Source organism: Rhinolophus hipposideros, assembly GCF_964194185.1.
Source record: "Rhinolophus hipposideros genome assembly, chromosome: 11".
Classification (NCBI taxonomy): domain Eukaryota; kingdom Metazoa; phylum Chordata; class Mammalia; order Chiroptera; family Rhinolophidae; genus Rhinolophus; species Rhinolophus hipposideros.
The window spans coordinates 54215402-54241492 of NC_138057.1; the positions used below are offsets into that span (position 1 = coordinate 54215402).

At 36.4% G+C, this 26091-nt stretch overlaps 1 protein-coding gene across 2 annotated transcripts in view; it reads left to right on the forward strand.

Moving 5' to 3' along the window:
* NCBP1 (nuclear cap binding protein subunit 1) overlaps positions 1-26091 on the forward strand; it is a 37573-nt gene that overhangs the window by 7074 nt on the left and 4408 nt on the right. Inside the window, exons 3-20 of one of the 2 annotated variants that reach the window (XM_081066475.1) lie at positions 56-156; positions 2398-2554; positions 4506-4613; positions 4967-5088; positions 6692-6761; positions 7226-7441; positions 9628-9725; positions 10428-10491; positions 11888-11998; positions 12757-12821; positions 14241-14303; positions 14546-14620; positions 16853-16956; positions 19145-19267; positions 19707-19809; positions 20827-20920; positions 21630-21733; positions 23617-23731. In XM_081066475.1, coding sequence (XP_080922601.1) covers positions 56-156; positions 2398-2554; positions 4506-4613; positions 4967-5088; positions 6692-6761; positions 7226-7441; positions 9628-9725; positions 10428-10491; positions 11888-11998; positions 12757-12821; positions 14241-14303; positions 14546-14620; positions 16853-16956; positions 19145-19267; positions 19707-19809; positions 20827-20920; positions 21630-21733; positions 23617-23731 — 1893 coding nt within the window. Of the gene's footprint in view, positions 1-55; positions 186-2397; positions 2555-4505; positions 4614-4966; positions 5089-6691; positions 6762-7225; positions 7442-9627; positions 9726-10427; positions 10492-11887; positions 11999-12756; positions 12822-14240; positions 14304-14545; positions 14621-16852; positions 16957-19144; positions 19268-19706; positions 19810-20826; positions 20921-21629; positions 21734-23616; positions 23732-26091 lie in introns of both variants that reach the window. The other variant, XM_081066476.1, reaches the window with a different exon arrangement.

Genomic DNA, 26091 nt, shown 5'->3' on the forward strand with positions numbered 1-26091 from the left:
TTAATTCACTAATTGCTACATACTTAACAAACATTTCATATGCTGTCCTTTGCAGAGTGCCTGCTCTTTGGAGAGCAACCTAGAAAGCTTGGCTGGTGTTCTGGAAGCTGATCTTCCTAACTACAAGAGCAAGATCTTAAGGCTTCTTTGTACAGTGTATGTATGCAAAAGATTTATGAATCCAGGTGATAATGTATTATCTACTCTTAAATGCTTTGGGAAATGTTCACTTTGTTTATATTCCATATGTGATTAGCTTTCCTTCTGTCAGAAGATTTGTACACATGAAATGCCCTTTGGCCCTTTGGTGAACTCTTAGAGATAAAGAGAAGTAAATTTGAGCATTTTCCTTATGTTTTGTTTCTTGGAATCTTAGAATCGTTTGAGTTGACTTTTTCAGTGAGGTAGACATGTTCACATTCAGAGATTTTCTTTTACGTACATACATTTAAATATATGTAATAGAATTTAATTTATAGTTCTAACCAGTAGTACTAAACAAATTTGAGAACTGGTCACTCAAGTAATAGCCCTTCTTAGAAGACTGAAGACACTTTTGCAGCTATTGTAGGCATAATCTTTCTGAGTTAGATTAGCTAGAACAAGCATTTAATTTGTAAGGAAACTAAAGGGGGAAAAGTCTCACATGGAAGCGTGAAACAGTCTCTCCCAATGGTAGAATTAGCATTCTAGACTTTTTCATCTCTCAGATAGACATTGATCATTCTGAATTGTATGCCTTGCAAAGAAGTAGCTAGGACTTCTATATAAAGGGATCTTTGTACTTTACATTAAATTATGAATTATCTGGGGCGGCCGGATGGCTCAGGTAGTTAGAGTGTGAGCTCTGAAAAACAGAGTTGCCGGTTCGATTCCCACATGGGCCACTGAGCTGCACCCTCCACAACAAGACTGAAGACAACGAGCTGCCGCTGAGTTTCCAGAGAGGCGGCTGGATGGCTAGTTGGTTAGAGCGCAAGCTCTCAGCAACAAGGTTGCTGGTTCAATTCCCACATGGGATGGTGGGCTATGCCCCCTGCAACTAAAGATTGAAAACGGCAACTGGACTTGGAGCTGAGCTGCGCCATCCACAACTAGATTGAAGGACAACGGCTTAGAGCTGATGGGCCCTGGAGAAACATGCTGTTCCCCAATAAAAAATTTAAAAATAAATAATCACCACCCAATGGGAAAAAATTAAAAAGTAAATAAATTATGAATTATCTTTAGGTATTTTACATTGTCATTTAAATTATTTTTAAAATAACGTTTTTAATGCCTATAGCTCATTGTTGAAATTTAAAAATACATACAAATTGAAACTATCAGTAGATTTTATATTAACTTTTCAAACTACAAATAATGTAGGTTACAATTTTTAAAAGGAATCTATCTAATATTCAGGAAGACATGTTCTTAGACTAAGGAACTACTAAGAAAAATCATTTTGCTGTTGTTATCCATAAGATGTTTTCTGTTTTAAAAGCATTTATTAGACAGAGTAGATTTATGCTTAAACTCTAATGGAAGCTGCTACGGCTTTTGGGTGGGGGGGTTGGGGTTGCTATCAATGTAAATATCTTTTTAAAATGCATATTGCCTCTAATACCCTGCTAGGTACCTTGGGAAAACAGAAAAAGTTTATGAGAATCTGAATGATCATGAGTTCCTGTTTGCTTTTCTTTTAGAGCTAATTTCTAAAGGCTGCCTAAATAGGAAGCAGCATTTGCTTTTTCCAAAGGTTTAGTTACTATAATCCTCTTCCCTGATTTTCAGATAACTTTAATGAAAACACACTTGGAGTAAGCAAACTGGAATGCAAAAAAATCATGTCAGAATACCATGTTAAAAATTCAACAATTTAACTGATAGAAACTTAGTTGAAACTAATTTCAGTTCTGAAGTTTTTCTTGTGTTTCTCAAAGTGGAATTCTGATTGTAAGACATTTGGTTAGCTAAGTTAAAAATGCTGAAATGCTGCATCTCCCCCTCAATAATTCTGCATTAGAGAAACTTGTTTCACCCAGTGTTTCCCAGGTATTTTCCCATGGAAACCACTTTCTGTAGAACTGCTATTCAATTTGACTAAACACGTAGGACTAAAAACTGGTCTGGCATTAGTTATATTTATTTTAGTTTGATAACTTCATAATTAAAGTGTTTTACTTTTTTAACTCTTGGATTTACTAACTAGAATTAAAATGAAAAATTGTGGGGGCTATGTCTGCAACTCTACTCAATATTTATACCTTTTCTGAAGTAGTTTTAAAAACAGCTAAAAGTAATCCTGTTCCAAAGTTAATAAAATGATGAAAGGTTTATATAATACAAAATTCAGCAACTTAACATAATGCTGTTGTTTTGGAATTTTCTTGTTGTACCGGGTTCTCAAATCAGTGCACGTCTGTTACCTGAGAAGTTGACAATTTATACAACATTAGTTGGACTGCTGAATGCCAGGAATTACAACTTTGGTGGAGAGTTTGTAGAAGCCATGATTCGTCAACTTAAAGAATCTTTGAAAGCAAACAGTTATAATGAAGCTGTATATTTGGTAAGTTATTTTTTTTAGTATATTATGATTTAGTTTTGAAAAGGAGGGGAGAGGTGAACTACAGCCATGTAATTTATCCTTCCTCTAGAAACACAGTTCCCCATTTCACCACAACAGCCACTCTTTTGAAACTGTTCTCATTGAAGATTCCACAGAGCTCATTTCCAAGTCCAGAAATTTCTAAATCCTAATCTACCTCCCTGCAGCACGTGACTCTACACTACTTTCTTATCTCTTGGTTTGTGTAGCACCACTTTTTTCAGGACCTCCCACTGCCACCTACCTTCTGTTCCCCTTTTGCCTCTTAAATGTTTGTTTCCCAGGATTCTATCCTCACTTCACTTTTTTTTAAACTCTCTCTTCTGAAGCATTCTTTTACTCCCACATCTTCGTAAACCACCTTTATTTTGACAACCCTCCTGTCCCCCAAACCTGTGATCTATATCTCCTGCTTCCCCCTTTCTCCTGAGCTCCAGACCTGTGTTCCACATGCTACCAGGCTAGCACTAAGGTATCTTGCTTAGAAGTCCTTAAATTAACGCATTATTCATACCTTCTTTCCTTCTGTCACACACAGTAGCTGCTGTCTACTGAACAACCCATTTAGAAACCTGAGCATTAAGTTTTGTCTTCCCTTTGCTCCCTCATGCTATAAGCAATCCCTAAGCCTATCAGTTACACCTCCAAAATTTCTCTCCAGCGTGTTCCTTCTTTTTTGTCGCCAGGAAACTGTATGCCTTCGTCCTACCGTCTTAGTCTCTAACTGATCTTTTTTCATCCAGATTCTCTCTCTCCTACAGTGGCACCAGGTGGTCTTTCTATAACTAGGTTTTACTCATGTTGGTTACAGGTTACAAACCTCAGTTTCTTTCCATTGTCTGCAATTAATGATCTTAAAAGCCTGGTGCACAAGATGATTCATTGGGTTGCAGAAAGTAAATATTAGTGGAACTAAGCCTTAATAATAACTAATACATTGATTGGCAGTGGGCCAATGTATATTATAAATAAATACACATGTGTTGGGGTAAGTGATCAAATTTTTTTTTACTGAGTACACAAATCAAAGTGTGGACACCCATTAAGGCACTAAGATTAAGTCCAGTCTCCTTAGCCTCATCCTCTATTTGTTTCTCTATTCTTGCCTCCCATATACCTTCCAACTGTATCAAAATTACTTGCAGATCCCTGAACACACCTTGTTTTTGAACCCCTCTGCCTGGAATACTCCCCTTGCTCTCCACTTGAGAATACTTGACTCATCCTAGCCCAATTCTCCTTCGTGATACTTTCCCCTTCTCCCTTTGTCACTGTCCTAGAGACTTTTTATTTACCTCAGTATAGGAGTCATCACTTTGGGTTGAGATTATGCTTGTCCCACTAGACTAGGAGCATATGACAGGGACTTTGATAGTGCTTAGCAGTGGCACACCAAGGACACCCAATAAATGTTCAGAAGTTTTCATTTACAAACATTGTTTCGCAGCCAAACAGAAAAGGAGATTCTAGGTTGAAGTAGCTAGACTATTACAGTCTAGGCTCTTAGCATAGTGTAGAATGGAAATCTGTAAATGTGCAGTTTCCTGTCCTTAAGGGCTCTGTCACATCTCTCAGCTCTGCTGCTGTAGCACAGACGCAGCCAGAGGCCATATGTAAACAAATGAGCGTGGCTGTATTCCAGTAAAAGATTACTTGTGGACACTGAAATTTAATGTCATATAATTTGTATGAATCAAACTATTCTTTTGGGTTTTTTCCAGGCATTTATATATCTAAAAATTATTCTTAATTTTCAGGCTATGCAAACAAACAAAAAAAGAAAGGCAGCAGGCTAGGTTTGGCACTTGGGCTGTAGTTTTTCATATCTGTGGTTTCAGTCATTACAGGATTGCTTGTTTTATAATTATTATAAAGGGTATTTCAGGTTAATAGGAATTGTTTTCCACAACAGGTTCGTTTTTTATCTGATCTTGTGAATTGTCACGTCATTGCAGCCCCATCAATGGTTGCTATGTTTGAAAATTTTGTAAGTGTATCTCAGGAAGAAGATGTACCTCAGGTAAGAAAACTCCTTATGCGGAATTTTGTCCATATAATACCAGGAATTTTTTCACCGGTAGCCCTTAGTAATGAAAAAATAAATAAGTACATAAATAGATTGTCACACTCTAAATCCTTAATATCTAAAAGTAAAGTCAACTGGCATACTGGTGGGTGCTCATGACATCTATATGTTAATTCAAATGATTCTGTCTGGTAAGAGTAAAATATCTAGAAATACTCTGAATGAGCCAGATGTCTTACTTAAGCCCTGTCAAGTAGTTCCCATAGGATTTCATTCTAGAATAAATACAACATGAATGAAAATTAACTAGCACATATTTTAAACCTGTCTCTTAAAAACTTCTATAGGTGCGACGGGATTGGTACGTGTATGCGTTTCTGTCATCTTTGCCCTGGGTTGGGAAGGAGTTGTACGAGAAGAAAGATGCAGAGATGGACCGCATCTTTGCCAACACTGAAAGCTACCTTAAGTAAGGGCACAGTTCGTAGTTCTCTTTGTTGTTTAGGTAAAGGACATCTTCCTGATATTATCGTACATGTGTTCAGTTTTATCTGTTAGTAATACCATGTCTCAAAAATAAGCGGTAGCGTTCCCTAAGGCTTTTTGTAGGTAATCTCATACCCCTAGTCTTGTAACTTACTGAGACTTCAGAGTAATCAAGTATGTTGCTTACTTCTTCCGTGCAAAGGAGTTGATAACATAGTTGCTTTTGTCATGTTTTGCAAAGGCATAAAACATCTTAACACAGTGGTTCTTAGATGTTAGTGTGCATAAGAATCACCTGTAGTGCTTACATATGCTCTAGTCCCAGCCCCCGAGACCTATTGAATCACAATACTTGAGAGAAAGGTTTGGACATCTGTATTATTAATTTATACCACAGATGGACAACATACAATATAGTTCATGTAAGTTAATGGTAAACCAAGTCCTTAAGGTGTTGGTCCTTAACCTTTACTTCTAACAATAGGTCTTACTGGTATAGTAAACTTATGCTTCATCACCCGGCAGCTGGGTAATGGTTTTGGATTTAAGTTTTTTCAGAGTAATTTTGTTGTAAGTTTCATTTTCTTTCTATTCATAGATACTTTTTTGGATGTTGTTAATAACTATTTAGTCAGTTACAAATAAAGCTAAAAGAAGTCCAAAGATAGAAATCTGCTTTTTCATTATGTTAAGCTACCTTTAAATGTGAGATTTTAAAAATGTTTTTATATCTTTGAAAAGTTATACTGGTTTTCTTTAAAAAATGTAGGTGTTTTGGGGGGGTGGGTGATGAGGGTAAAGGGGATCAAATATATGGTGATGGAAGGAGTACTGACTCTGGGTGGTGAACACACAGTGGGATTTATAGACGATGTAATACAGAATTGTACACCTGAAATCTATGTAAATTTACTAACAATTGTCACCCCAATAAAATTAATTAAAAAAAAAAGAAAAAAAAAAAAGAAAAAGAAAAAAATGTAGGTGTTTGCCAAAGAATAAAAATAAAACAGTATGAATATTCGAGCATTTGTGCTGGCATGTGCTCTTTCCCTTTCTTATACACGTATGGTAGGACAGTATATACGTTGTTCTTCACTTGTTTTTTCCTGACTTAATATATATGAACTTCGATTTGTTGCATTAAAAACACAGAACTCTACCTCATTCTTTTTAACAGTGTGTGGTATTCCACTCTTTTAATGGACCATAATTTCTTGTTGGTAGACATTTAGGTTATTTCCAGTCTCTTGCTATTACAAGCAATGTTTCAGTGAATATCCTTATACATGTGCAAATGTATTTGTGGGGAATGTGAATTCTTAGGGGCTGTGTTGAAGTATCTTAATAATTTTAATTTTGATAGATTTAATCACGTTGCTTTCTAAAGAGATGATATTCTTCCAAATCTTCTAAAGAGAGTATATCAATGTTTGAAACTGCATATGTACCCACATTTTGTTAATAGAGTACATTATCAAAATTTTTGATATCTGCCAGCCTGATAGGTAAAAATGTATTTCACTGCTTTAATTTGCATTTTATTGAGAAAGCAACTGAACATCTTTTATCATTTTTATCTTTAGAAGACGCCAAAAGACTCACGTGCCCATGTTACAAGTGTGGACTGCTGAGAAACCACATCCACAAGAAGAGGTAAATTGATTTGTCTCTTGTGATACAAGCACAGTCAGCTCTCCAGGAGAGTCTCACCTCTGTGGTGTATTCAGATCACGCCATTTATATACCTTAGCTCAGTTTCCAGGTTTCATATCACGGGTCTCCCTCCTTAGAGCCCTAGGCTTATGGAGGAGCTTCAATAAATGTGAGAATATAATTCAAACATTCCTTGTTCTGGGGATTCCAGATTCATAGAGTTGACATTTTTTTTCTCTACATGCCCAGTTTGAAGACTGTAAGAGGTAATAGCCTCAGCCAGATAGATGTTATACAGTAATTAAAACAAAAACTTAGCGCCGTTCCTTTGTACTATATTTAATTGCAAGTTAGTTTACTTTTGTACCCTGTATTTTAGAAGTGCTGATTTTTGGTTTTGTCTACTCATGTTATTTCTTCTAGCCTCCAAGTATATATTAATTATGAAAAATTAATGTCTTTAGTATTTAGATTGCCTGTGGGCGCAGATTCAGAAATTGAAAAAAGATCACTGGCAGGAGCGGCACATCCTCAGGCCTTATCTTGCCTTTGACAGCATCCTGTGTGAAGCGCTGCAGCACAACTTGCCTCCCTTCACACCACCTCCTCACACTGAGGATTCAGTGTACCCGATGCCAAAGGTCATCTTCAGGATGTTTGATTACACTGATGATCCAGAGGTATGCGACCAGCTCAAAGGGCCTGTCACACGTTTAATTGTGGTTTAATCTTGTTGGGATTTGCCTGTGATACATTTTAATTTCAAGGTGTTTATTATCTAAGAGGATCAATAGCAATGAAGTTAACAGTTTTATTCAGTGAAGTTAGCAGTTTAAACAGTATCACCTCATTATGTAAGAAATTATATTTAGCATGTGAATGTAGATTAAGAGACAGCACAGGTGCTATTTTAGAGACTAAAACCCAAAATATTGGTTTGGGTTTTAGTCCTGGGTTAGTCAGATCCTAACTGTGTGATACTGGGTGAGTTATTTACCTCTATACCTTAGTTTCTTAATGGAAGAATAATAATAGTAAGTATCTTATAAAGTGGTAATGAAGATTAAAGTATTAATACACATAAAGTGCATAGAACAACAGTATGTGGTACGTGATGGATGCTCAGTAATTTTAGCTAGTATTCAATAAGGCTATTTTTCAACAAAAATACCCACTTTGGAGATTATCCATCTCTCTCTAACCCTTATAACTTGTCTTATTATTCATATTTTTTGTAACTTTCTTTTACTAAAGTATTTTTAATTTAAAAACCCCAAACATGAGTATAAGTTGACTTAATAGTTTTTGAATATAGTATGTATTCTTTATTATGAATTCAAGTTGTTGGCAACCATTAATACTTTAGTAGTTAACAAAATATATAGTTTTGATATGAATATTGAATATAAAATTTGCATTTTAACTATGCTTTAATTATTTTATACTTTTACACTTAAATGACTGTCTTACCTTTAGTAGCCAAGCAGCAAGTAGGGTTATTACTAGATTTGTTCGGTGTAGAAACTCAGCCTGGCCTAAGTACCATACTTGTAGCTTAGTACATCCCACTTAGCATAGAGCAGAGTTCTCAGCCTCAGCACATTTGACATTTTGGGCTGGATAATTCCTTATTGTGGAGTGCTATCCTGTGAATTGTAGGATGCTTAGAAGCATCCCTGGCTCTAGATGCCAGTAGCATTTAGAGGTTAAATTTCAGTTGTGACAACTAAAACTGTTTCCAGAGATTGCCAGATGTCTCCCACCTTAGGAGCAAAATTGTCCCTAGTTGATAACCAGTGTCATAAGAACCAATATTACCACTGAAGGTCAAATTTCAGTTTTCCTTCTCCTATCTTCTCTTTTCCGTCCTACCATAAATTCCTATGGCCAGTGGAAATTTAGTATATGTATAATCTGTCTCAGAGTAAAAAGTTATCAGAGAATCGGTTATATGCTTGTATACATTATCAACTTGCTACCCACTTTGCTGTATTCCATATGTAATAAAAAATGCTTTTAATAAACATTGTGTAATGGTCTAATTAGGTATATCTAATTGAAAGTCTAATTTATATTTAAGACTGCTAGAATCTTTGTAATTGGTATTTATTTGTGCAAGGAGAACCAGAGTAGGACCTCAAAATTTGTCTCAAGTATACTGTTTACACTTAATTGGTGGTGCCTCTATAATGTTCCCATCCTCCTTTGTCAGAAGAGAATAAAATGCAAAATATCTGAGGATTTGGTTTTTTGGTTCTGGCCTTTGAAAAAAGTATTTATTTTAAAAAATGAGATGAGAAATGATGGAGAAGATTAAAAGTCATCATTAAGAGTCCACAATAGCAAATAAATAAAAACAAACTCTAAACCTCTTTACTGTGCTTTTTTAAAAAAAATTAAGCAATATCATGTACGTAATGTTTTTTAACCTTTTTAAAAATCAAAGTATGGATATTTTATGGTGCATACATGATTTTTTATGTATATGTAGTGTTTGAAATAAAATTTTCCCTCTCTGTGCTTAGTAGGAAGTAATTTGCTCATGTAGTTTTTTAAAAAATAAACTATGTAAGACTAATAATATACAAAAAGTATTTTGTTTGTTTCATAGAAGAATTGAGGTGGGCAGTGACAGTATGGTGTGAGATATGTAGAAGAAACACTGCAGCTGATACTCTAATTCTGTTGTACATATAAGTGAACACAATAATGAAGTTTGCTGAAAACAGCTCCCACACTTCTGAACTTTTATACTCAGCACCCAATATAGTGTCTGGAACATTATATGTTCTCAACTATTTGTTGAATAAATGAAAGAAAGCATTTTTTCTAAGTCTGCAGTATATACATTTGGTTTTCTTTTCAGGGTCCTGTAATGCCGGGGAGTCATTCAGTAGAAAGATTTGTAATAGAAGAGAATCTTCACTGCATCATTAAATCCCACTGGAAGGAAAGGAACACTTGGTAAGGTTCTTTTCATGTTACTTTTAGAGCAGAGAAAAGTTAGCAATCTTGATAATTTGGTAGGAGCAAATTATATACTAAGGATTAAAAGAATCTTCTTGACATCTCATCTTGCTAAGACCAGTCTGCTTTGCTTTCTTGAAGCTCTTCACTCTCAAAATAGTACTTTCCTGGGTGATTTATAGAACTATAGTGCTTTGTAGTAATGTGTATGTGGTGCTTTTTGTGTGGTGTTTATTTACAATACGCTGTGGACAAATTAAGTTAGATAACAAGCTATTTTTAGTGGACATATTATGGGAATAAATGAATACTAATGGTTTTGCTCTGTTTTCTAGCATTGAGACATCTAGCTTTGGAAAAGTTTATTTTTTTTTCTTAAACCTTGGAAAGTTTTGGTGTAAATTTTAAGGTGGAAAGGAATATGTAGTCTTTTGGGAGTGGTTTACCCTATTAAAACTTTATAAGTTAATGGATCTTAATATGCTTCCTTAGTATTATTACTTAGACTCCTTTTGAGCCTCAGGGAGTTTTGGGTGCATTGAAGAGTTTTCTTGTGCTAGACAAAATAATTTGTGCTGTAGTGAATCTAGAACATTACAGAAAAGATTTTCTTTTCCTTAAATCTAAACACAGAAACTGCTTAGTTGATTGTTCATGTATCTTTATATACTTACTGACCTTAAATTACACTTTTTGTAGCGCTGCACAGCTGGTGAGCTACCCAGGGAAGAGCAAGATCCCCTTGAACTACCACATAGTTGAGGTAGGCATTCCACATGGAGCTTGTTTCTAAGTTTCCATATCTTTCTGTTGACTTAAAGTATAATCTACTATTGGCTTATTTTTTTTCTTGCTACTTATCTGGTTCTGAAAGTTAACAGAGGAGCAAGGAAATTGCTATCTGTTTTGGTGCTCTGTTAGCCATTTTAGTAAAGAGAAAAGAGGAGGTTGAAACCAGTAGCCAAATGGATTTTTGAGTTGCCTGTAAATTATTTATATAGTATGTCTTCATTCATGGATAGTTATGGATAATGTAAGTTACCTCTAGCTCTGTGTATACCTTGTCCAATTAACAGATATATAAGTAGCTTAAATACTTTAAAGTATTGTATTACTTTAGGCAGATAATCTATTTTTAACTATGTTTATCTGGCCTCTTATTACTAGTGTACACTAGTATATTATTTCGTGTCACAAGGTGGGGTTAAGTATGAATCTTTATTCTTGGAAATTAAAGGAGCCAATTATTTTGGAAGTAGGAAGAATAGATAATGCTTTTGATCCCATATTAAGTCATAAAGTAAGATGATATTAGTAATATATTTGAACACCTTGTGAGATTTATGTCCCATTAAACAGTGTTTTTACTTGACACATGGGTCAGACTGTCAATTGCATATCCCTTTATGTTAAGATATTCATGAGCATATTTATGATGTATTAAGATTCACTTTTTATTCATACTGCACTTACGTGCTTTCTTAAAAATACTGCCTCTGTCCTATAAGCTTAGGCTCTGAATTTGACTCACTGATATGTTAGTTGCAATGTAAAATATAAATCATATCTTTAAATCTGTAAAATGTGTAGAAAGTCATCAGAATGAAGTACAGAAGTGTGAGAGTCAGAAGGGATGCAGATCAGATTTTAGAATTCTAGGTAGGTGATCCACAAATTATATAGGGAGGGTGGAAACAAGTTTCTGAACAAGAGGCATGGCAAAGAAGTCTTGGATTATCAAAAAGGTCTGGGCACCAGTTTCAAGTAGAGTGGACTGACTCGACTATTTTCTGTTTCATCCTCAGAGTCTAATAAGGGTTTTTACTACTTATAAGAATGAAACTGATGGATCTGTGAGTCCCTTAGTGAATCAACTCCTGTATTTCCAAAGTTGGAATTTAATTGCATGATTCTCTGGGATTATCAGCTAAGCATTAATATTTGTATATTATGTGAGTTATAAAGGGAAGAAATTTTCATTACAGTATAAAAGCATTCATTCATATTTTAAAGAGCATAATTTTAAAGATTAAAAAGTAATTCTTTTCTCATTATAAATATCATGGAATTAGAGTTTACGTTTAGAATGTTCAGGTCTTTCTAATAGAAGTGCATAGGATAGCTGTTGAATTGAGTTCTGACTTCTGATTCCTTTGTAGGTGATCTTTGCAGAGCTGTTTCAGCTTCCAGCACCCCCTCACATTGATGTGATGTACACAACACTTCTCATTGAACTGTGCAAACTTCAGCCTGGCTCTCTACCCCAAGTTGTATCCTTTCCTTTGTTTTTAAACTTGCTCTCTTTGGCCTAGCTTTAAACAATCATTAAATATTTCTGCCTGTGAGTTTAAATCACTTCATGAAAACAGTTTGGCATTTCTTTAACCATATGTGTACCGTACAATCCATCCTTAGGGTACTTACCCAAGAGAAATGAAAACACATGTCCTTACAAAGACTTAGGCATTAATGTTCATAGAAAATTTATTCCCAAACTGGAAGCAATCCAAATATCCATCAATACTTGAATGAATTAGCAAATTGGGTTATATCTATACAATGGAATACTACATAATAAAAAGGAACAAGTTTTTGATGCTGGCAACAGTGTGAATGAATTGCAGAATAATTATGTTGAGTAAAACATGCCAAACAAATAAGAACTCATATGATTCCATTTACACAAAATTCTATAATAGAAAATGTGAAGTAATCTACTGACAGCAGACCAATACTTGCTTAGGGACATAGGTAAGGAAGGGGAGAAAGGAGAATGGATTACAAACAAGCGTGGGGAATTTTTGGAAGTGATACAAATATTATCTTGATTTCACAAGTGTACACAGGTCAAATTTATTGTACATTATTGATAACCTCAACGTTGTTTTTTTGAAAAAAGGACAGTTACATGAAGAGGTGCTCAACATTATTCACTGTACAGACTTCTAGAAAATGTTACTTATTTTTTCTATCACAACTTATTTTGAAGAAGGGTGGAGAGTAGTTTTCCTTATCCTCAAATTCACAGCTTGCACAGGCAACTGAAATGCTATATATGCGTTTGGACACAATGAATACTACGTGCGTAGACAGGTAGAGTAATTGCCTTATTTCTATATTGATTGTTAGCAGCTTCCATTCCTGTACTTTATAAAAGAACTTGATCAGCAAAACACTTACCTTGTTAAGAATTTCCAATTTGATTTTTCTTTCTTGCCTCCCCAAAATAATCCTTTCTTTCATAAAACTCATACTTGTTGTAATGTAATATTACACTTTCCCGTCTAATTTTCAGTATGAAATGATACCTGTGCTGAGGTTTTCTTTAATTTCCTCATTGTTTACTTGTTTGGTGCTTGGCAATAGTCACACTTTTCCCACTATAATTGGGTATTTGAGTTTTTAAAATAGACTTTATGCTAACCCCCTGTATAGAAGTGGAGTCCAATACTTATTTATTATGTATAAACACATACATATTTTTGTTTGTTTATAAGTAGTATCTACTTATAAAATAATAGGCAACTGTGTAACTACAGCTTCAAGACTGTTTATATAAAAAACCATATTGGATTTTTATAGCTGTGGTAATTGCATGCCCACTGTCGTCTTTTGGATGAGGTCTATGTACCATCTTTATTAGCTGGTATTCTCTTACCTCTGTCAGTTTCCTAAATCAGATCAGGATATTGAATATTTCTCCAGTTTCTATGATCTTTCATATCTGTTCAAATTCCATATCTGAAAATTATCAGGAAGGGCTATTCTGTGTCATTGACCTATTAATTTCAGTGATTAAAATTAATAGACACATGAAGAACATGCTTTAAGAAAATGTTTTCTGATTTTTCTTTCCTCGCCTAATAAAATGACCGGTTGTGTTGAGTGTCCCAATTATGCCATTCATTCAGCAAATATTTATTAGGCTCTTAAAAATTTCACAGCATTATATAGTATAGTAAGGTAATCCCTATCTAGTTAGAGAGATCAGATGTATTTTTAGGGGGAAAAAGCGCTTTGATGGTATATTTTGTTGTCTGTGGTGTAAAGCACATGGTGCGATGATAAGAGACTGTACTTTATTTAGCCCTGCCGTTTATAAAATGTTTCATCTGCAAATTCTTTATAACCTTTTTTTGTTTGCCTCTGTTTCATTGTCAATTAGAGAAAATAATACATTCCTCTGATGTTATTGTGAGAATTAAATTATAAACATATATAAGGTGCCTGGCACAAAACAGGCATTCAAATTGTATTTTTGTATCTATTATTCACTTAAAATGGATAGTGCTTTTAGAAGGAGTGAAATAGGAGACTTATTTTTTAAAGTAGAAAATGAGTTACAGGATTTGCAGAGAAAAGTGACAAAAGATACAGCTGTAGGTAGGAGTGTATGCTTTTCATTTAACTATAAAATACGGTTTTATTTGTCTAAAGGATTACATAAGTTCCTCATGTAAACTGCAACCATTCATCTTTTTCTGTCCTTCTATCTCCCACTTCTCTGTGTAGGTTTATTAATTGGTTTTCCCATCATCTAAGTAACTTCCAGTTCCGTTGGAGTTGGGAAGATTGGTAAGTGGTGTTATATTTTATCTTTCATTTCTCTACAGTCAATAATAATAATAATTCTATTGATATTTAAAACTATAACAAAAGCAATCTTCATGGTTTGAAATATATACATATATAAGTATATATGTATATGTATATATATGAATGAAATAATTTAGGTAGGAAACTACTTATAGCTAGGTACAAGTTAACGTAAGTACAGATTCTGTGTAAGAATTTATAAAACTACATTTCCTCTTTAGGTCAGATTGTCTTGCTCAAGATCATGAAAGTCCCAAACCAAAGTTTGTAAAAGAAGTTCTAGAAAAATGTATGAGGTAAGTTCTTTGTGTTTTCTTCCTTGCTTAAGTCTATAATTTCCGTGGGGGAGAGAAGTGTGTGTGGGGGGGTGTTTCCTTTTCTCTGCATTTCTGATATATGTCCAGAATATCACTTTTTTTAATTCTAAGTACCTGCCTCTCTTTCTTACTAGTTTTTAATCAAGATTTAGGCTGAAAAAATTAGGCAACCATGACATCTGGATTCTATGCGAATTAAGCCAAAAAGGTTTTGTTGGTCAAATGTATTTTGAAATAATTTCAAATTTCAGGAAAGTTGCCAAAATAGTACAAAACACTGCATCCTATTCACCTAGATTCCCTTGTCATTAGCATTTTACATTTGTTCTAGTGCTCACTCCTTTTTCCCTCTCTGCATGTACAAAGGGTGCCAAAAAATATGTCTACACATTTTAAGAAAGGAAAACTGTATTAAAATTGTAATACTCAATATATACCAATAACAAAAGATGAATACAAGTCACATTTGACTTTTTATTTGCAATTTTATTTGCAATTACAAGAGGTGCTCAAAGTGGTTACCATCAACGTCCAGACACTTCTGATTATGGCGAACTACTGCTTGAGCAACGCTGACTAAAGTGTTCACTTGTATACATTTTTTTGGCATCCCCGGTATATACCCATTACATTGGTCTTTTTCTGAACACTTTGGAAACAAGCTGCAGATAACAATGTCCCATCAGCCTTTAACAGCCCATTGCATATTTCCCCAAAACGAAGACGCTCTCAACTAGACCAGCACACAACCCTCTAAACCAGGAAATGGGCTCTGGTACAGTAGTGTCACCATACAGTCCACAGGCACTGCTGACATGTGAGCCATCCCAACAATGTCTTTTGCACTGCTGGTCCAGAATTCTATCTGGGAATTCATGCAGCATTTAGTTGTCGTTCAGGGTCCTCAGTCTTGAACAGTTACTATTCTTTTTCTATTTTTCATGTCCCTGTCAGTTTTCAGCACTAAGCCTTACTCTCTGGGTTGCCCTGCCGTGTCCTCATGATTAGACTCATGGCTGGCATTGTCAGTGCCTTTCTCAGTGCATCACACCGAGAGGCGTGTGAATCCCACGCCTGGACATGTTAACCTTGATCACCTGGTCATGTCAGCGTCTGCTAGGCTTCTCCATCTTCAACTCACCGTTTTTCCCTTGGTCATTGATTGTTTTGTGGGAAGCATTCTGAGGTTACACTCATATACTATTCTTCATCAAACCTCCACTGATAACCCCTACTTTTATATGCCACCACTATGCTTGCCAAGTGACTGTTTCTCATTTTCCATTCTTTCTGATTAGTTGGCATTCTACTGTAAAAAAATGAGCTTTCTTTTTTCACCCATTTGTTTATTCCTGTGTTTATCGGTGGGAACTAGTGGTTTTCTGTTTCAGTTGGGTTATAATCTGTCACAGCCTTATTTATGTTGATGCCCAAATTGTGCCTCATTTGTCCATTGGGAGCCCCCTTGTGGTTCCTGTGTCTTTTTTCTTTCTTTTTTAATGTCCCCCCTCCATTCATTGAACATTTCCATTTCTGGCACAAGGTGTTCCAATCTCATCTTGTGTTTCTTTGCCCCTCCCCTGGGATAATCTCTTTATTCAAAGCGCCCAAGTTTCTAGCAGTGGAGTGTGGTGTTTAGGAGTCAAGATCTGGACACTTGATGTGCTTGTTACTGTTGGGATGCCATTGTTTCTAAACCCTCTGGAATGACCAAGATAGTGAATATATGCACACACACTCACATACATGTGTCTGTAACCATTTTTATATTCACTTAGGTGTGTGTATCCGTCCAATTCCAATGCTGCATCTCATTTTTTCTAGCATTCCCCTTTACCTTGGTTTCTAACTACCTTCTCAGGCAGTAAGAATCTGGCTCCCATAATCTCAGTGTGTTTTTATTTGCTACAATATAACTAGCCTCCCCACAATGCGTACTGTCTCCTTCGCCCCACCATTACCACCCCACATCCTGGGCCACCAGGCTGATGGGCTCACTGGCCCACACCTCAGTGCAAACCATTATGTTTTGAAGAAGGCCAGAGTTTTGGTTTGCTAATATGGACAAAAGCTTAAAGGACTAGTTCTTCTTTTACTTGGTTGTCAGCTGAGTCTAGAGTATTGGAGATTGTGACTTTCTGGATAAGTTGGATGTTACCAAAGAGTGGAACTGATGGGTGATGTTTTCTGAGGCTCTTATTTGTATTGTAGGTTGTCTTACCATCAGTGTATATTGGATATTGTTCCTCCGACCTTCTCAGCTCTATGTCCTGCAAACCCAACCTGCATTTACAAGTATGGAGATGAAAGTAGTAGTAAGTAATAAAAACAATCCCTCTGTCTTTAAAAAGTATCAATGCAAGTATTCTCCAATGTCAGTTATTTAAGGTGGAGAAAGTGAACTTTTTCTTTTCTCGAGTTTATAATTTCTCTGTTTGAAAGGTGACCTGTTACTAGCCACTATTCTATTTGCCCTGTCATTTTGTAGGTTTACTGTAATCTACATTGTTATTACTGGCTTGTAAATTTTCCTTCAATATTGTTTGTGTTATATCCATGTCATTATTTTAAATATGCTGCTAAGCATAGCAAGATGAATTTATAACCAGAACTTAGTAAAATGGAAATGTATATTTGTCGTAGTGATGGAAAATACTTGAATTATTATCTGATACCAGTTCAGGTGTGGGAACACAGGTGCTCATAGACTGTTTTTTCCAGAAATATGCCTTGAGAAGTACATTTTTAAATATGGCTTTTTGCTCTTTGGTCACATCATTTCTGACATTACAAAATAAATCAAAGGTACTGTAATTCGGTACGTCATTCTGTGCTTTATACTTAATGAAGGTAAGGTGTACATTAGTGATCGCTGGTAGAGTTAAGTGTGGGGTTTTTCCAAGTTAGTCTTTTCAGATGGCACTACACTTGGCTCCGCTGTGAGCCTTCCGTTTCACGTTGTGTAGTTCTTTGTGTTCTGAAACTTGCTCCTTTCCCTTGCCTTCTCATACTGCACTTCTGATTCTCTTCTTACACCTCAAACTACATCTCTTTTTCTTGAAATAAACTCAGTGGGTCCCAGTGCTAAGTACATTTCTTATGTTATGATGTCACTTAATCCTTAAAACAATGCTGAGAAATAGGTATGTTCATTGTGCCAGTTTTATAATGAGGAAATGGCTTCAAGGAGGTAAAGCCATAGTGAGATCGCTTCTGAGTGGTAGAGCCCAGGTGCAAATCCAGGCTTACTGACTAAGCAGCCACCCTGTTAACCACTGTGCTCTCCTGAAAGAGCAAAACTTGACGGGGCACTTACAAGTGCCAAGTTTGGAGTTCTGTCTTGTACTGGCTCAGAATCATAAGGTACAGTCTTTTGATATCAAAGAGCTCAGACTTTTGTTGAACCTTGAGCTTTCTTTTTTCCGATGAGAAACAGCTAAACATTTAGGGACCCCCTAACAATTGTCCCTGCTTTGTTATTTGTCAGTACTTCCTACATGGATCTCTACTCTAGCCAGGCCTACTTCCTCTTTTGTTTTTTTCCATTCTCCTGGTTCTTAGTTTTGCCTTTGTGCCGTTACCCCAGGCTGGAAAGCCCTTTCTATCTCCGGTCCCTATTCTCTCTCAAGGGTCTAGCACAAGATTCACTCCTTTGAATATTTTTTGACCTCTGGCAAGCCAGGTTTGTGTTGCTGTCTGGCTGCTTCCTATGTGAATATCTTGGTTCCCTAACTAAAATGTGGATTCCTTACTGACAGGGATTCTTTTTTCGTTACTTATTTTCTCTCCCACTTTGAAGGAAAAGCACACAGCATGAGTGATCTGTTGTAATTTGCTTAATTCATTCCAAGTGTTTGGTAACTTATAGTCTATGTCAGGATTGCTTTTTAAATTGTTACTTCTTTGCCTATCTTATGTTAAGAATAGATCTCCAATTGATCTGGTGATGCCTGGCAGTACATACTGGCACAGATTTTACAATAGTAAATACGTGCAGTTGTAGCACACAAGCATCTGCCTTACGTGGATTCAAGTGTATGGACTCAAAAAAAAAACTGTCTGAAGTTGGCAGCCTTCACCTTCTTCAAACCCAAACTTAGTTTACACTATCTCAGAAAAGGGGGAAGAAAAGGGAATTGGCAAAAACGAAAGAGAAATACATTGATACTCAGCTTTTCAGCTTGCAAAAGCCTAGGGATTTGGCGACTGACAAAGGACAATTGTAACTATATCCACATTTCCCTTCTCTCCCCATCCCTGAGGAGATCAACACCCGCTGTACTCTGAATTTCAGTTAGCTAAGTGTTCTTAAGGAAGGATGTGAGAATTATCTCATGCCTTATTTTAGGTGAAAAGCCATTGACCTATTAAATGAAACTTCCACATGTGGTTATCTTTATACAGATTAATATTCTATTCTGAAAGAACTTTTGTAAGTTTCTCAATTACTTAATTGTTTGCAAGATAGTCTTAAAACCTACTCTCCCCCCATTCTGTGCTTAGATTCTCTTCCTGGACATTCGGTTGCCCTCTGTTTAGCTGTTGCCTTTAAAAGTAAAGCGACCAATGATGAAATCTTCAGAATTCTGAAAGATGTACCGAATCCTAACCAGGATGACGATGATGGTAAGGGAATGAAATATTTCTTGAGTGGAACTATGTATAGGCCAGGTTAAAGCATAAACATAACTTTGGCAACATGAGCTCCTCTTAAATCTCATTGGATGTTCCTAAAGCAATGTATTTTCTGTGTTAATATTTTTAGTGTCTTCCCCCTATATAGAGAGATGCACGAGGAAATCTGTGGTATTTGTAAACAAATGGATTATATCGAAGAATTAGGGAAACTCCCAAAATGTTAAGAATGAGAGTTACGCTTAGTTTTATATTCTGAGTTTTTTAAATCAGTGATCTTTTATTGTCTATCAGTACTCAAAGGTGTTACATGAATGTCTGACTTACTATTTGGATGTGAACATGGCATTTGTTTAGTCTTCTGCGGAGAGACCAAGGAATTGCTATACTTAACATTTTTTTAACTTTCTTACTGTGGAATATTTTTCAGATGAAGGATTCAGCTTTAACCCATTAAAAATAGAGGTCTTTATGCAGACTCTTCTACACTTGGCAGCCAAATCGTTCAGCCACTCCTTTAGTGCTCTTGCAAAGTAAGTGAAACAGGAACACACACCCTTTGTTTAGGGTTTAGAACTTTGCTTGGTAGATACCAATGGAATACAGTGGTACCTCAGTTTTCGAACGTAATCCGTTCCGGCAGACCATTTGAGTTATGAAACATTCGAAAAGCGAGGCACGGTTTCCCCATAGAAAGTAATGCAAAATGAATCAATCCATCCCAGACCTTTAAAATCAACCCCTAAAACTGCAGATTTAGCATGAATTTTACTATCTAATGATACCATAGATCCATAAAATTTACGGCGTTCGTAGACCGAAATGTTCATCCATGGAGACATTCGAAAACCGAGGTACCACTGTCATAATTTTTACCTACAATTGTTGAATACGAAGATCTTAATACTAGGATTATGATATAATTTGATATAGCGGGTTTTGGTCTGTGGTAACTGAAATCCTGGTCCTGTGGCTTCTGTCAGTCTGTATGTACACTTTGCATATATACATAGAATGTACATTTTTTTCATATAGACTTTTTAGAGAAACCAGTGAAAAACTTGGGTCCGTAGGACAGTCATATATACAGTCAAGAAGCTCCCACCCTGTCTAGCCATCTTCCAAAGGAAGGTAAGCAGAAATGAGAGCCCACTACCTTTTGGGAGCCACCCAAAGGTTGGCATCTAACAAAGAATATGGATAGTCCTCATCCAAGCAGAGAAACTGGGCTCCTCCTCCCGTCTCAGCTTCCAAGCCCCTGTGTTACTTGCAGGGTTCCCGTAGAAGGTGCAGTCGGGTACATCACCTATGGTTAGAACCGGTTCCTTATCCCGTATGTAGTCTTAGATGCACAGTAAACAGTAGTCCTGAGATAACGATAGTATGTTGTAAATCTCAAGATTTTTGTGACAAATTCCATTCAAACTGACTTCCTAATCATACCTTTTATATCCTTAATGGTTAACATCTGGTTATTTTGCGTTGCAAATTGAACAACATTGAAAAGGCTTTGAAACATTAAAATGCTTTTTTCCCCCAACTATCAACAGATTTCATGAAGTCTTCAAAACCCTAGCTGAAAGTGATGAAGGAAAGTTACATGTTCTAAGAGTTATGTTTGAAGTCTGGAGGAACCATCCACAGGTAAAAACTATTTAATTAGACATGTTGAGACTCTAATTGTATAAGTATAAAAATAAGGCAATTATTACCATTCTTTTAGTTTGTAAAATATGAAATTTGACTCTTCAATAGAGTGGTTTTAAAATCTAATTTTTTTTAGTGCTGTGGAAGTGATGATGCTTAATTTATTATTTAAAGAGCAAGTATTATGATTTTGTTTGGGACTGTAATATCTTAACACATTTTAAATACTTGTTTCTTGAAGATTCTACTAATTGGGCATGAAGTAGTTATGTAGTTATCAATTTCCACAAACAAGCTCCAGATTTCTCAGCCTCAGTTTATTGTTTTTATATGTTATAAAGGCATTAAAATAAATTTCAGAATATATTTGACTTATGATAAAACATATTTTTAAATTTTAGGAAATGGAATGGATTCAGTGGAAATTATATATTTTTGTATGTATTATCTAAAATTTTTTAAAAATTCTAAGTGTTTCCATTCAGTTTTTCTTTTTACTCAATCTTTATTGGTGTTGTAGTATTCTTACTATATGTCCCAGAGCCAAGCAGAAGGCAAAATAATCTTAAGACCTATTGGTCAAATTGATCGTTCCATAACCCCTGAAAATGAATTTCACAACCCTTCTATTTTACTTCTGTAGCCGTGGGATCACGTGGCCTACATATAAGTGTGGTTTGCCCTAGTGATTCTTCTCTCATTGTAGATGATTGCTGTTCTAGTAGACAAGATGATCCGTACACAGATTGTTAACTGTGCTGCAGTAGCAAATTGGATCTTCTCTTCAGAACTATCTCATGACTTTACTAGGTAATGTGAATTACTTTACAAAGTTTGTGTTCTCTAAGAATTGGTTGTCATGTGGTCTCATATATCGGCTCCAAATTTTGGTCCAAACCAGTTTGCTATTTTATATACTAATGGTCCAGTCTGTTAGGACTAGACTTGGCAAAGATACTTGGACAATGGAAATACAGCCAATCAGATGTAGCATCTCTTAGGGACACATGTAATAAGTTGAATCAGGACTCAAGCAGTCAAGTAGAAATGTTGGTAAAGATCTAGACTCTCAAATGTGTGTCAGGGTCTCAGCTGGACAGTGGGACATCGGAAAAGTTGCAGACGCCATTGGAGACCTGGAATGCACAGTAGGAACTGGGAAAAACCAAAGTCCCAGTAGATTAAATACACGTCCTTGGAGATTGAGGAAAGCTGAGGGGGCACCTAGATGCCTGTGGGGAAGGGAGGTCTTCCCTCAGTCATAAAGGTCCTAGATTTATGCAGAAGATTCATTCTAGACCCGTTCCCCCTAAAGGAAAGAGACGTCATTAAGCTTGGTTCTTATTCATGAGTCCGCAGTCTTTATAATTGATCAGGACTGGGACAGCAGGAATTGACACAAAACAGGAAACAAAGGAAAAGTACTTGTAAAGACATAAAAATCCATCACAGTCTTTATCCTCTTCATCCTATCTGTTATTGGCAGAGGACACTGGTCTGAAATAAACTGAGTCCTTACGGTGAAAGAGTGGGATCTAAGGTTATCATACCAGCTAAATTGGCATTCACAGATGAAAGCAACGGAAAGACATTCTCAGATTTGCAAACTCTCAGAAAACTGACCCACCTGACTGTGTTAGCCATTTTCCTGAGTGATTGACACTTGCAACTCATTTACTCTTCACAACACCGCTGTACAGGGAGTTACATTATTGTCTGTATTTCACAAAATAGAAAAATGTTGCGGTGCTTAAGTAGCTTGCCCAAAGTCACACAAGTCAGTGCACAGCCAGAATTCAAGCACAGGCGTTCTTGAACAGGTACATTGGCCAAGAGTTCCTTCTGTTGACAGCAAGCTCAACTGTTTCTAACTGGAAAACCTCTGACCACCCGTTCCAGAGTTAAAGTACTCTGCTCTCTCAGCCTGTCTGCTTACATTCTAGACTTTGAGTTTTGTAAACAGATTATTTTACTGTCTTCCACTTAAACTATCATCCAAGACAATTTGTAGAAGGAAGTACTCTTCTATGTTGTGTCTTGGGTTTAGGAGACCTACTTTATAGACAGAAAAGTAGTTAAGAAGCCACTTTAAAAAAAAAAAAAAGCTTTTATGCATCAAACATTTTAAAGCACCTACAAGGTGATCCTGGTACGTTAGCAATTTGTTGGTAAGGTAGCTGACATATAAATATTTCTCGTTCTTAAAAGTCCAGCAGTTGATAGCTATTATCAACTAATGAGTTTCTTAAATGTTCCAAGAGAAGAGCTGAGTGTGTGCTAAATAGTATAATATAAAGCATGCAAAATAAGCCTCAGATTAGGTTTTCATTTCAAGAAAATTCCAGTACTTAGTGTTTAAACTTAGAAGAGCAAACGTGTTTTTGTTCCTTATGCTAATGTTTTTTTTCTGGTTTGCCATTTCATTCCAATGAATATGTTGTACACGTGCCTTCAATGTGTGTCTAGTAGGGGACGGAAATAAGAAAAATGACAAGGACTCAGTACTATCTTCAGGAAGCTCACCTGAGTCTCTGTAGAGATAGATGCTTGCGCATTGCTGGACATACGTATCTGACTAACTCTGTTTAGAGCGGAAGACCTTAAGAATGTGTAGATTATAGAGGTTGAGAGGTCTTATTTTCTGTAAGCATAGTTTAACATATAGTGGTAACCAAATGCCATTTTACTTCAAGATTATTTGTTTGGGAAATCTTGCACTCCACAATTCGTAAGATGAACAAACACGTTCTGAAGATCCAGAAAGAGCTAGAAGAAGCTAAAGAAAAACTCGCAAGGCAACACAAACGGGTAAGTCTTGTGTCAATTCATAAATGGTCAAAGAAGGGATACTAGAAACTTTTGAGAATATTCAGAGCTCATTACCTTGATGGGAACTAGTTTTTCCTGAGGCCAAATTATGCAGAGCTGTTTGCAGAGAGGAAAAGGAAGGACCTCTGGGGATTTGTTGCACTCTGCAGTTATACGGCATGGTGAACCTGTTTAGGAAGCTACAGACCTTACTTTTCCATAGTTTGCCATGTCCGGATCAGCTTTATGTCACTCCCAAAAGGGCAGGAGAAGAGGGAAGAGGGAGAAGATTGTTCATGTTTACCACTTCACCAGAACTACAGGGAGGGATGAGGCACTCATTCCCAGGTTTGCAGACTACTTCTCATATTAATAAGAAGTTTAGGACTGCCATTTTGGGGGGAAGCAGTGAGCTGGCAGTATTCTGTGACTTAGCATTAATAGTACTGGGATTCTTCCTGATGCTGTCTTCCAGTGTTACACATATTTACTTACCAGAGTAGAAGTTGAAAAGTTTAATGAGTTATATGAACTATAGCAAGTTCAAGTGCTTCTACAATTGCCATACAGACATACATATATACACGTGATATATGTATAGAAATATACCTAAAATACTGCAGGGTAAATGGTGTCACCCCATTTTATACATGTATAAATTGAGGTTCAAAGAAGTTAAATAACTTGTGCAAAGTAACATGGCTAATAAATGACAGAGCTAGGATTTGGCCCAAGTCTGTCAAACTCCAGAAACTTTCCCTCATGACACACCATTCTCTAGATATGTGGTATCTAATACAGTAACCGATAGCCACATGTAACTTTAATTAAAATTAAATGCAATTTAAAATTCAGTTCCTTAGTCACATTAACCATATCTCAAGTGCTCACTAGGCATATGTGGCCAGTGGCTGTTGTGGAGGGCAGCACGGATGTATGTAGCAGCTCCCTCATTGCCCACAGATCTGTTGGGCAGCGACACTCTAGAACTTGGCCTTAGTGTGGTGGTAGGAAAAGACGAGCATGTGCCCACTTGCCTAAAACATAATAAGGCAGACCCCACGACAGGTGGTCTGTTAGAGATAAAAGCAGAATTCTGGAAAAACAGTGGAGGGCTTCTGATCATTTTGTTTGAAGAGCGGAAGAGACAATCATAGATGAGACCTTACCAATAGAGGGTGATCTACAAGGAAATCAGCTTCTCTAGATGTAGTGATGCCTCCTTTCTTGCTAAAATGACCTTGGTATGTAACACCCCTAGTCAGGTTCTGGCTCTGCCACTTGCCAGTTGTGTGACACTGGGAAAGAAAGTTCTCTCTTAGCCTTCTCCCATATCTGTAAAATCATGCCTTCCTTCTGCCTTAAGAAAAAACAAAAACACCTAAGCGAATGCTCTAAGTTCTTCAAGGTGAGCTAGAAGGAAATTGTTAAAGCTTGCTTTAACAGGTACATTGAGCCCATTGTTGCCAGCAGGGTCTTAAAGAATCTGCTGTGAATTACTACATGTCAGTCATAGCCATTTCTACATTATTGCAAGGATGGGCAGCCTGTGGCTCGTCAGCTGTAAGGGCCTGCCCAATTTTTCAACAATGACCCCTTAGGGGACAAAAGCTTAGCAAGCTGCCCCTGTTGTGACTGCTCAAATGGTCAAATAGTGATTTATTAATGGCTGGAAAGCACTGTCAGATTTTTTTATTGGCCATCTACTTTGTTGAATAAAGAATAGCAGAGCTATAAGAATATACTATCCTCATTATTTGCAAGTTCTATTTTTACAAACTCACCTAATCACTAAAATTTATTTGTAACCCCAAAACAATACACTGCTTTCCCAGTCATTCACAGACATATGCAGAGCAGTGAGCTTGTTCCCAGCTGAGGTTGAATAAGGCAATCGCCGGCCGTGTTTCAGTTCTGCTACTATATAAAAAAATGCCGTTTGCATTAGTGCCACATTTTTCGTGTTTGTGCTTTTTGTTTTCACAGTGTATGCTGGGCTTTTTGTTGGTAATTTCATTGTCTAAAATGGCCCCGAGTGTAGGCCTGCAGGGCTGGCTGTCTAGTGTCCTCAGCACAAGAAGGCTGTGATGTGCATGACGGGAAAAACGTGTGTTAGATAAGCTTCGTCCAGGCATGAGTTACAGTGTTGTTGGTCATGAGCTCAGTGTTCATGAATCAACAGTATACACACAATAAAGGAAGAGGAAATTCACCAATCTGTACATCAAGTATTAAAGCAACATCTGTAGTGTGTGATAAAGTGATGGAAAAGATGGAAAAGTAGCAAAAATTATGGATTTGTAAGATAACTAATGAAAAGTGGACAGCATTCTTGTGATACTGAAAGTCAAAGCTATGTA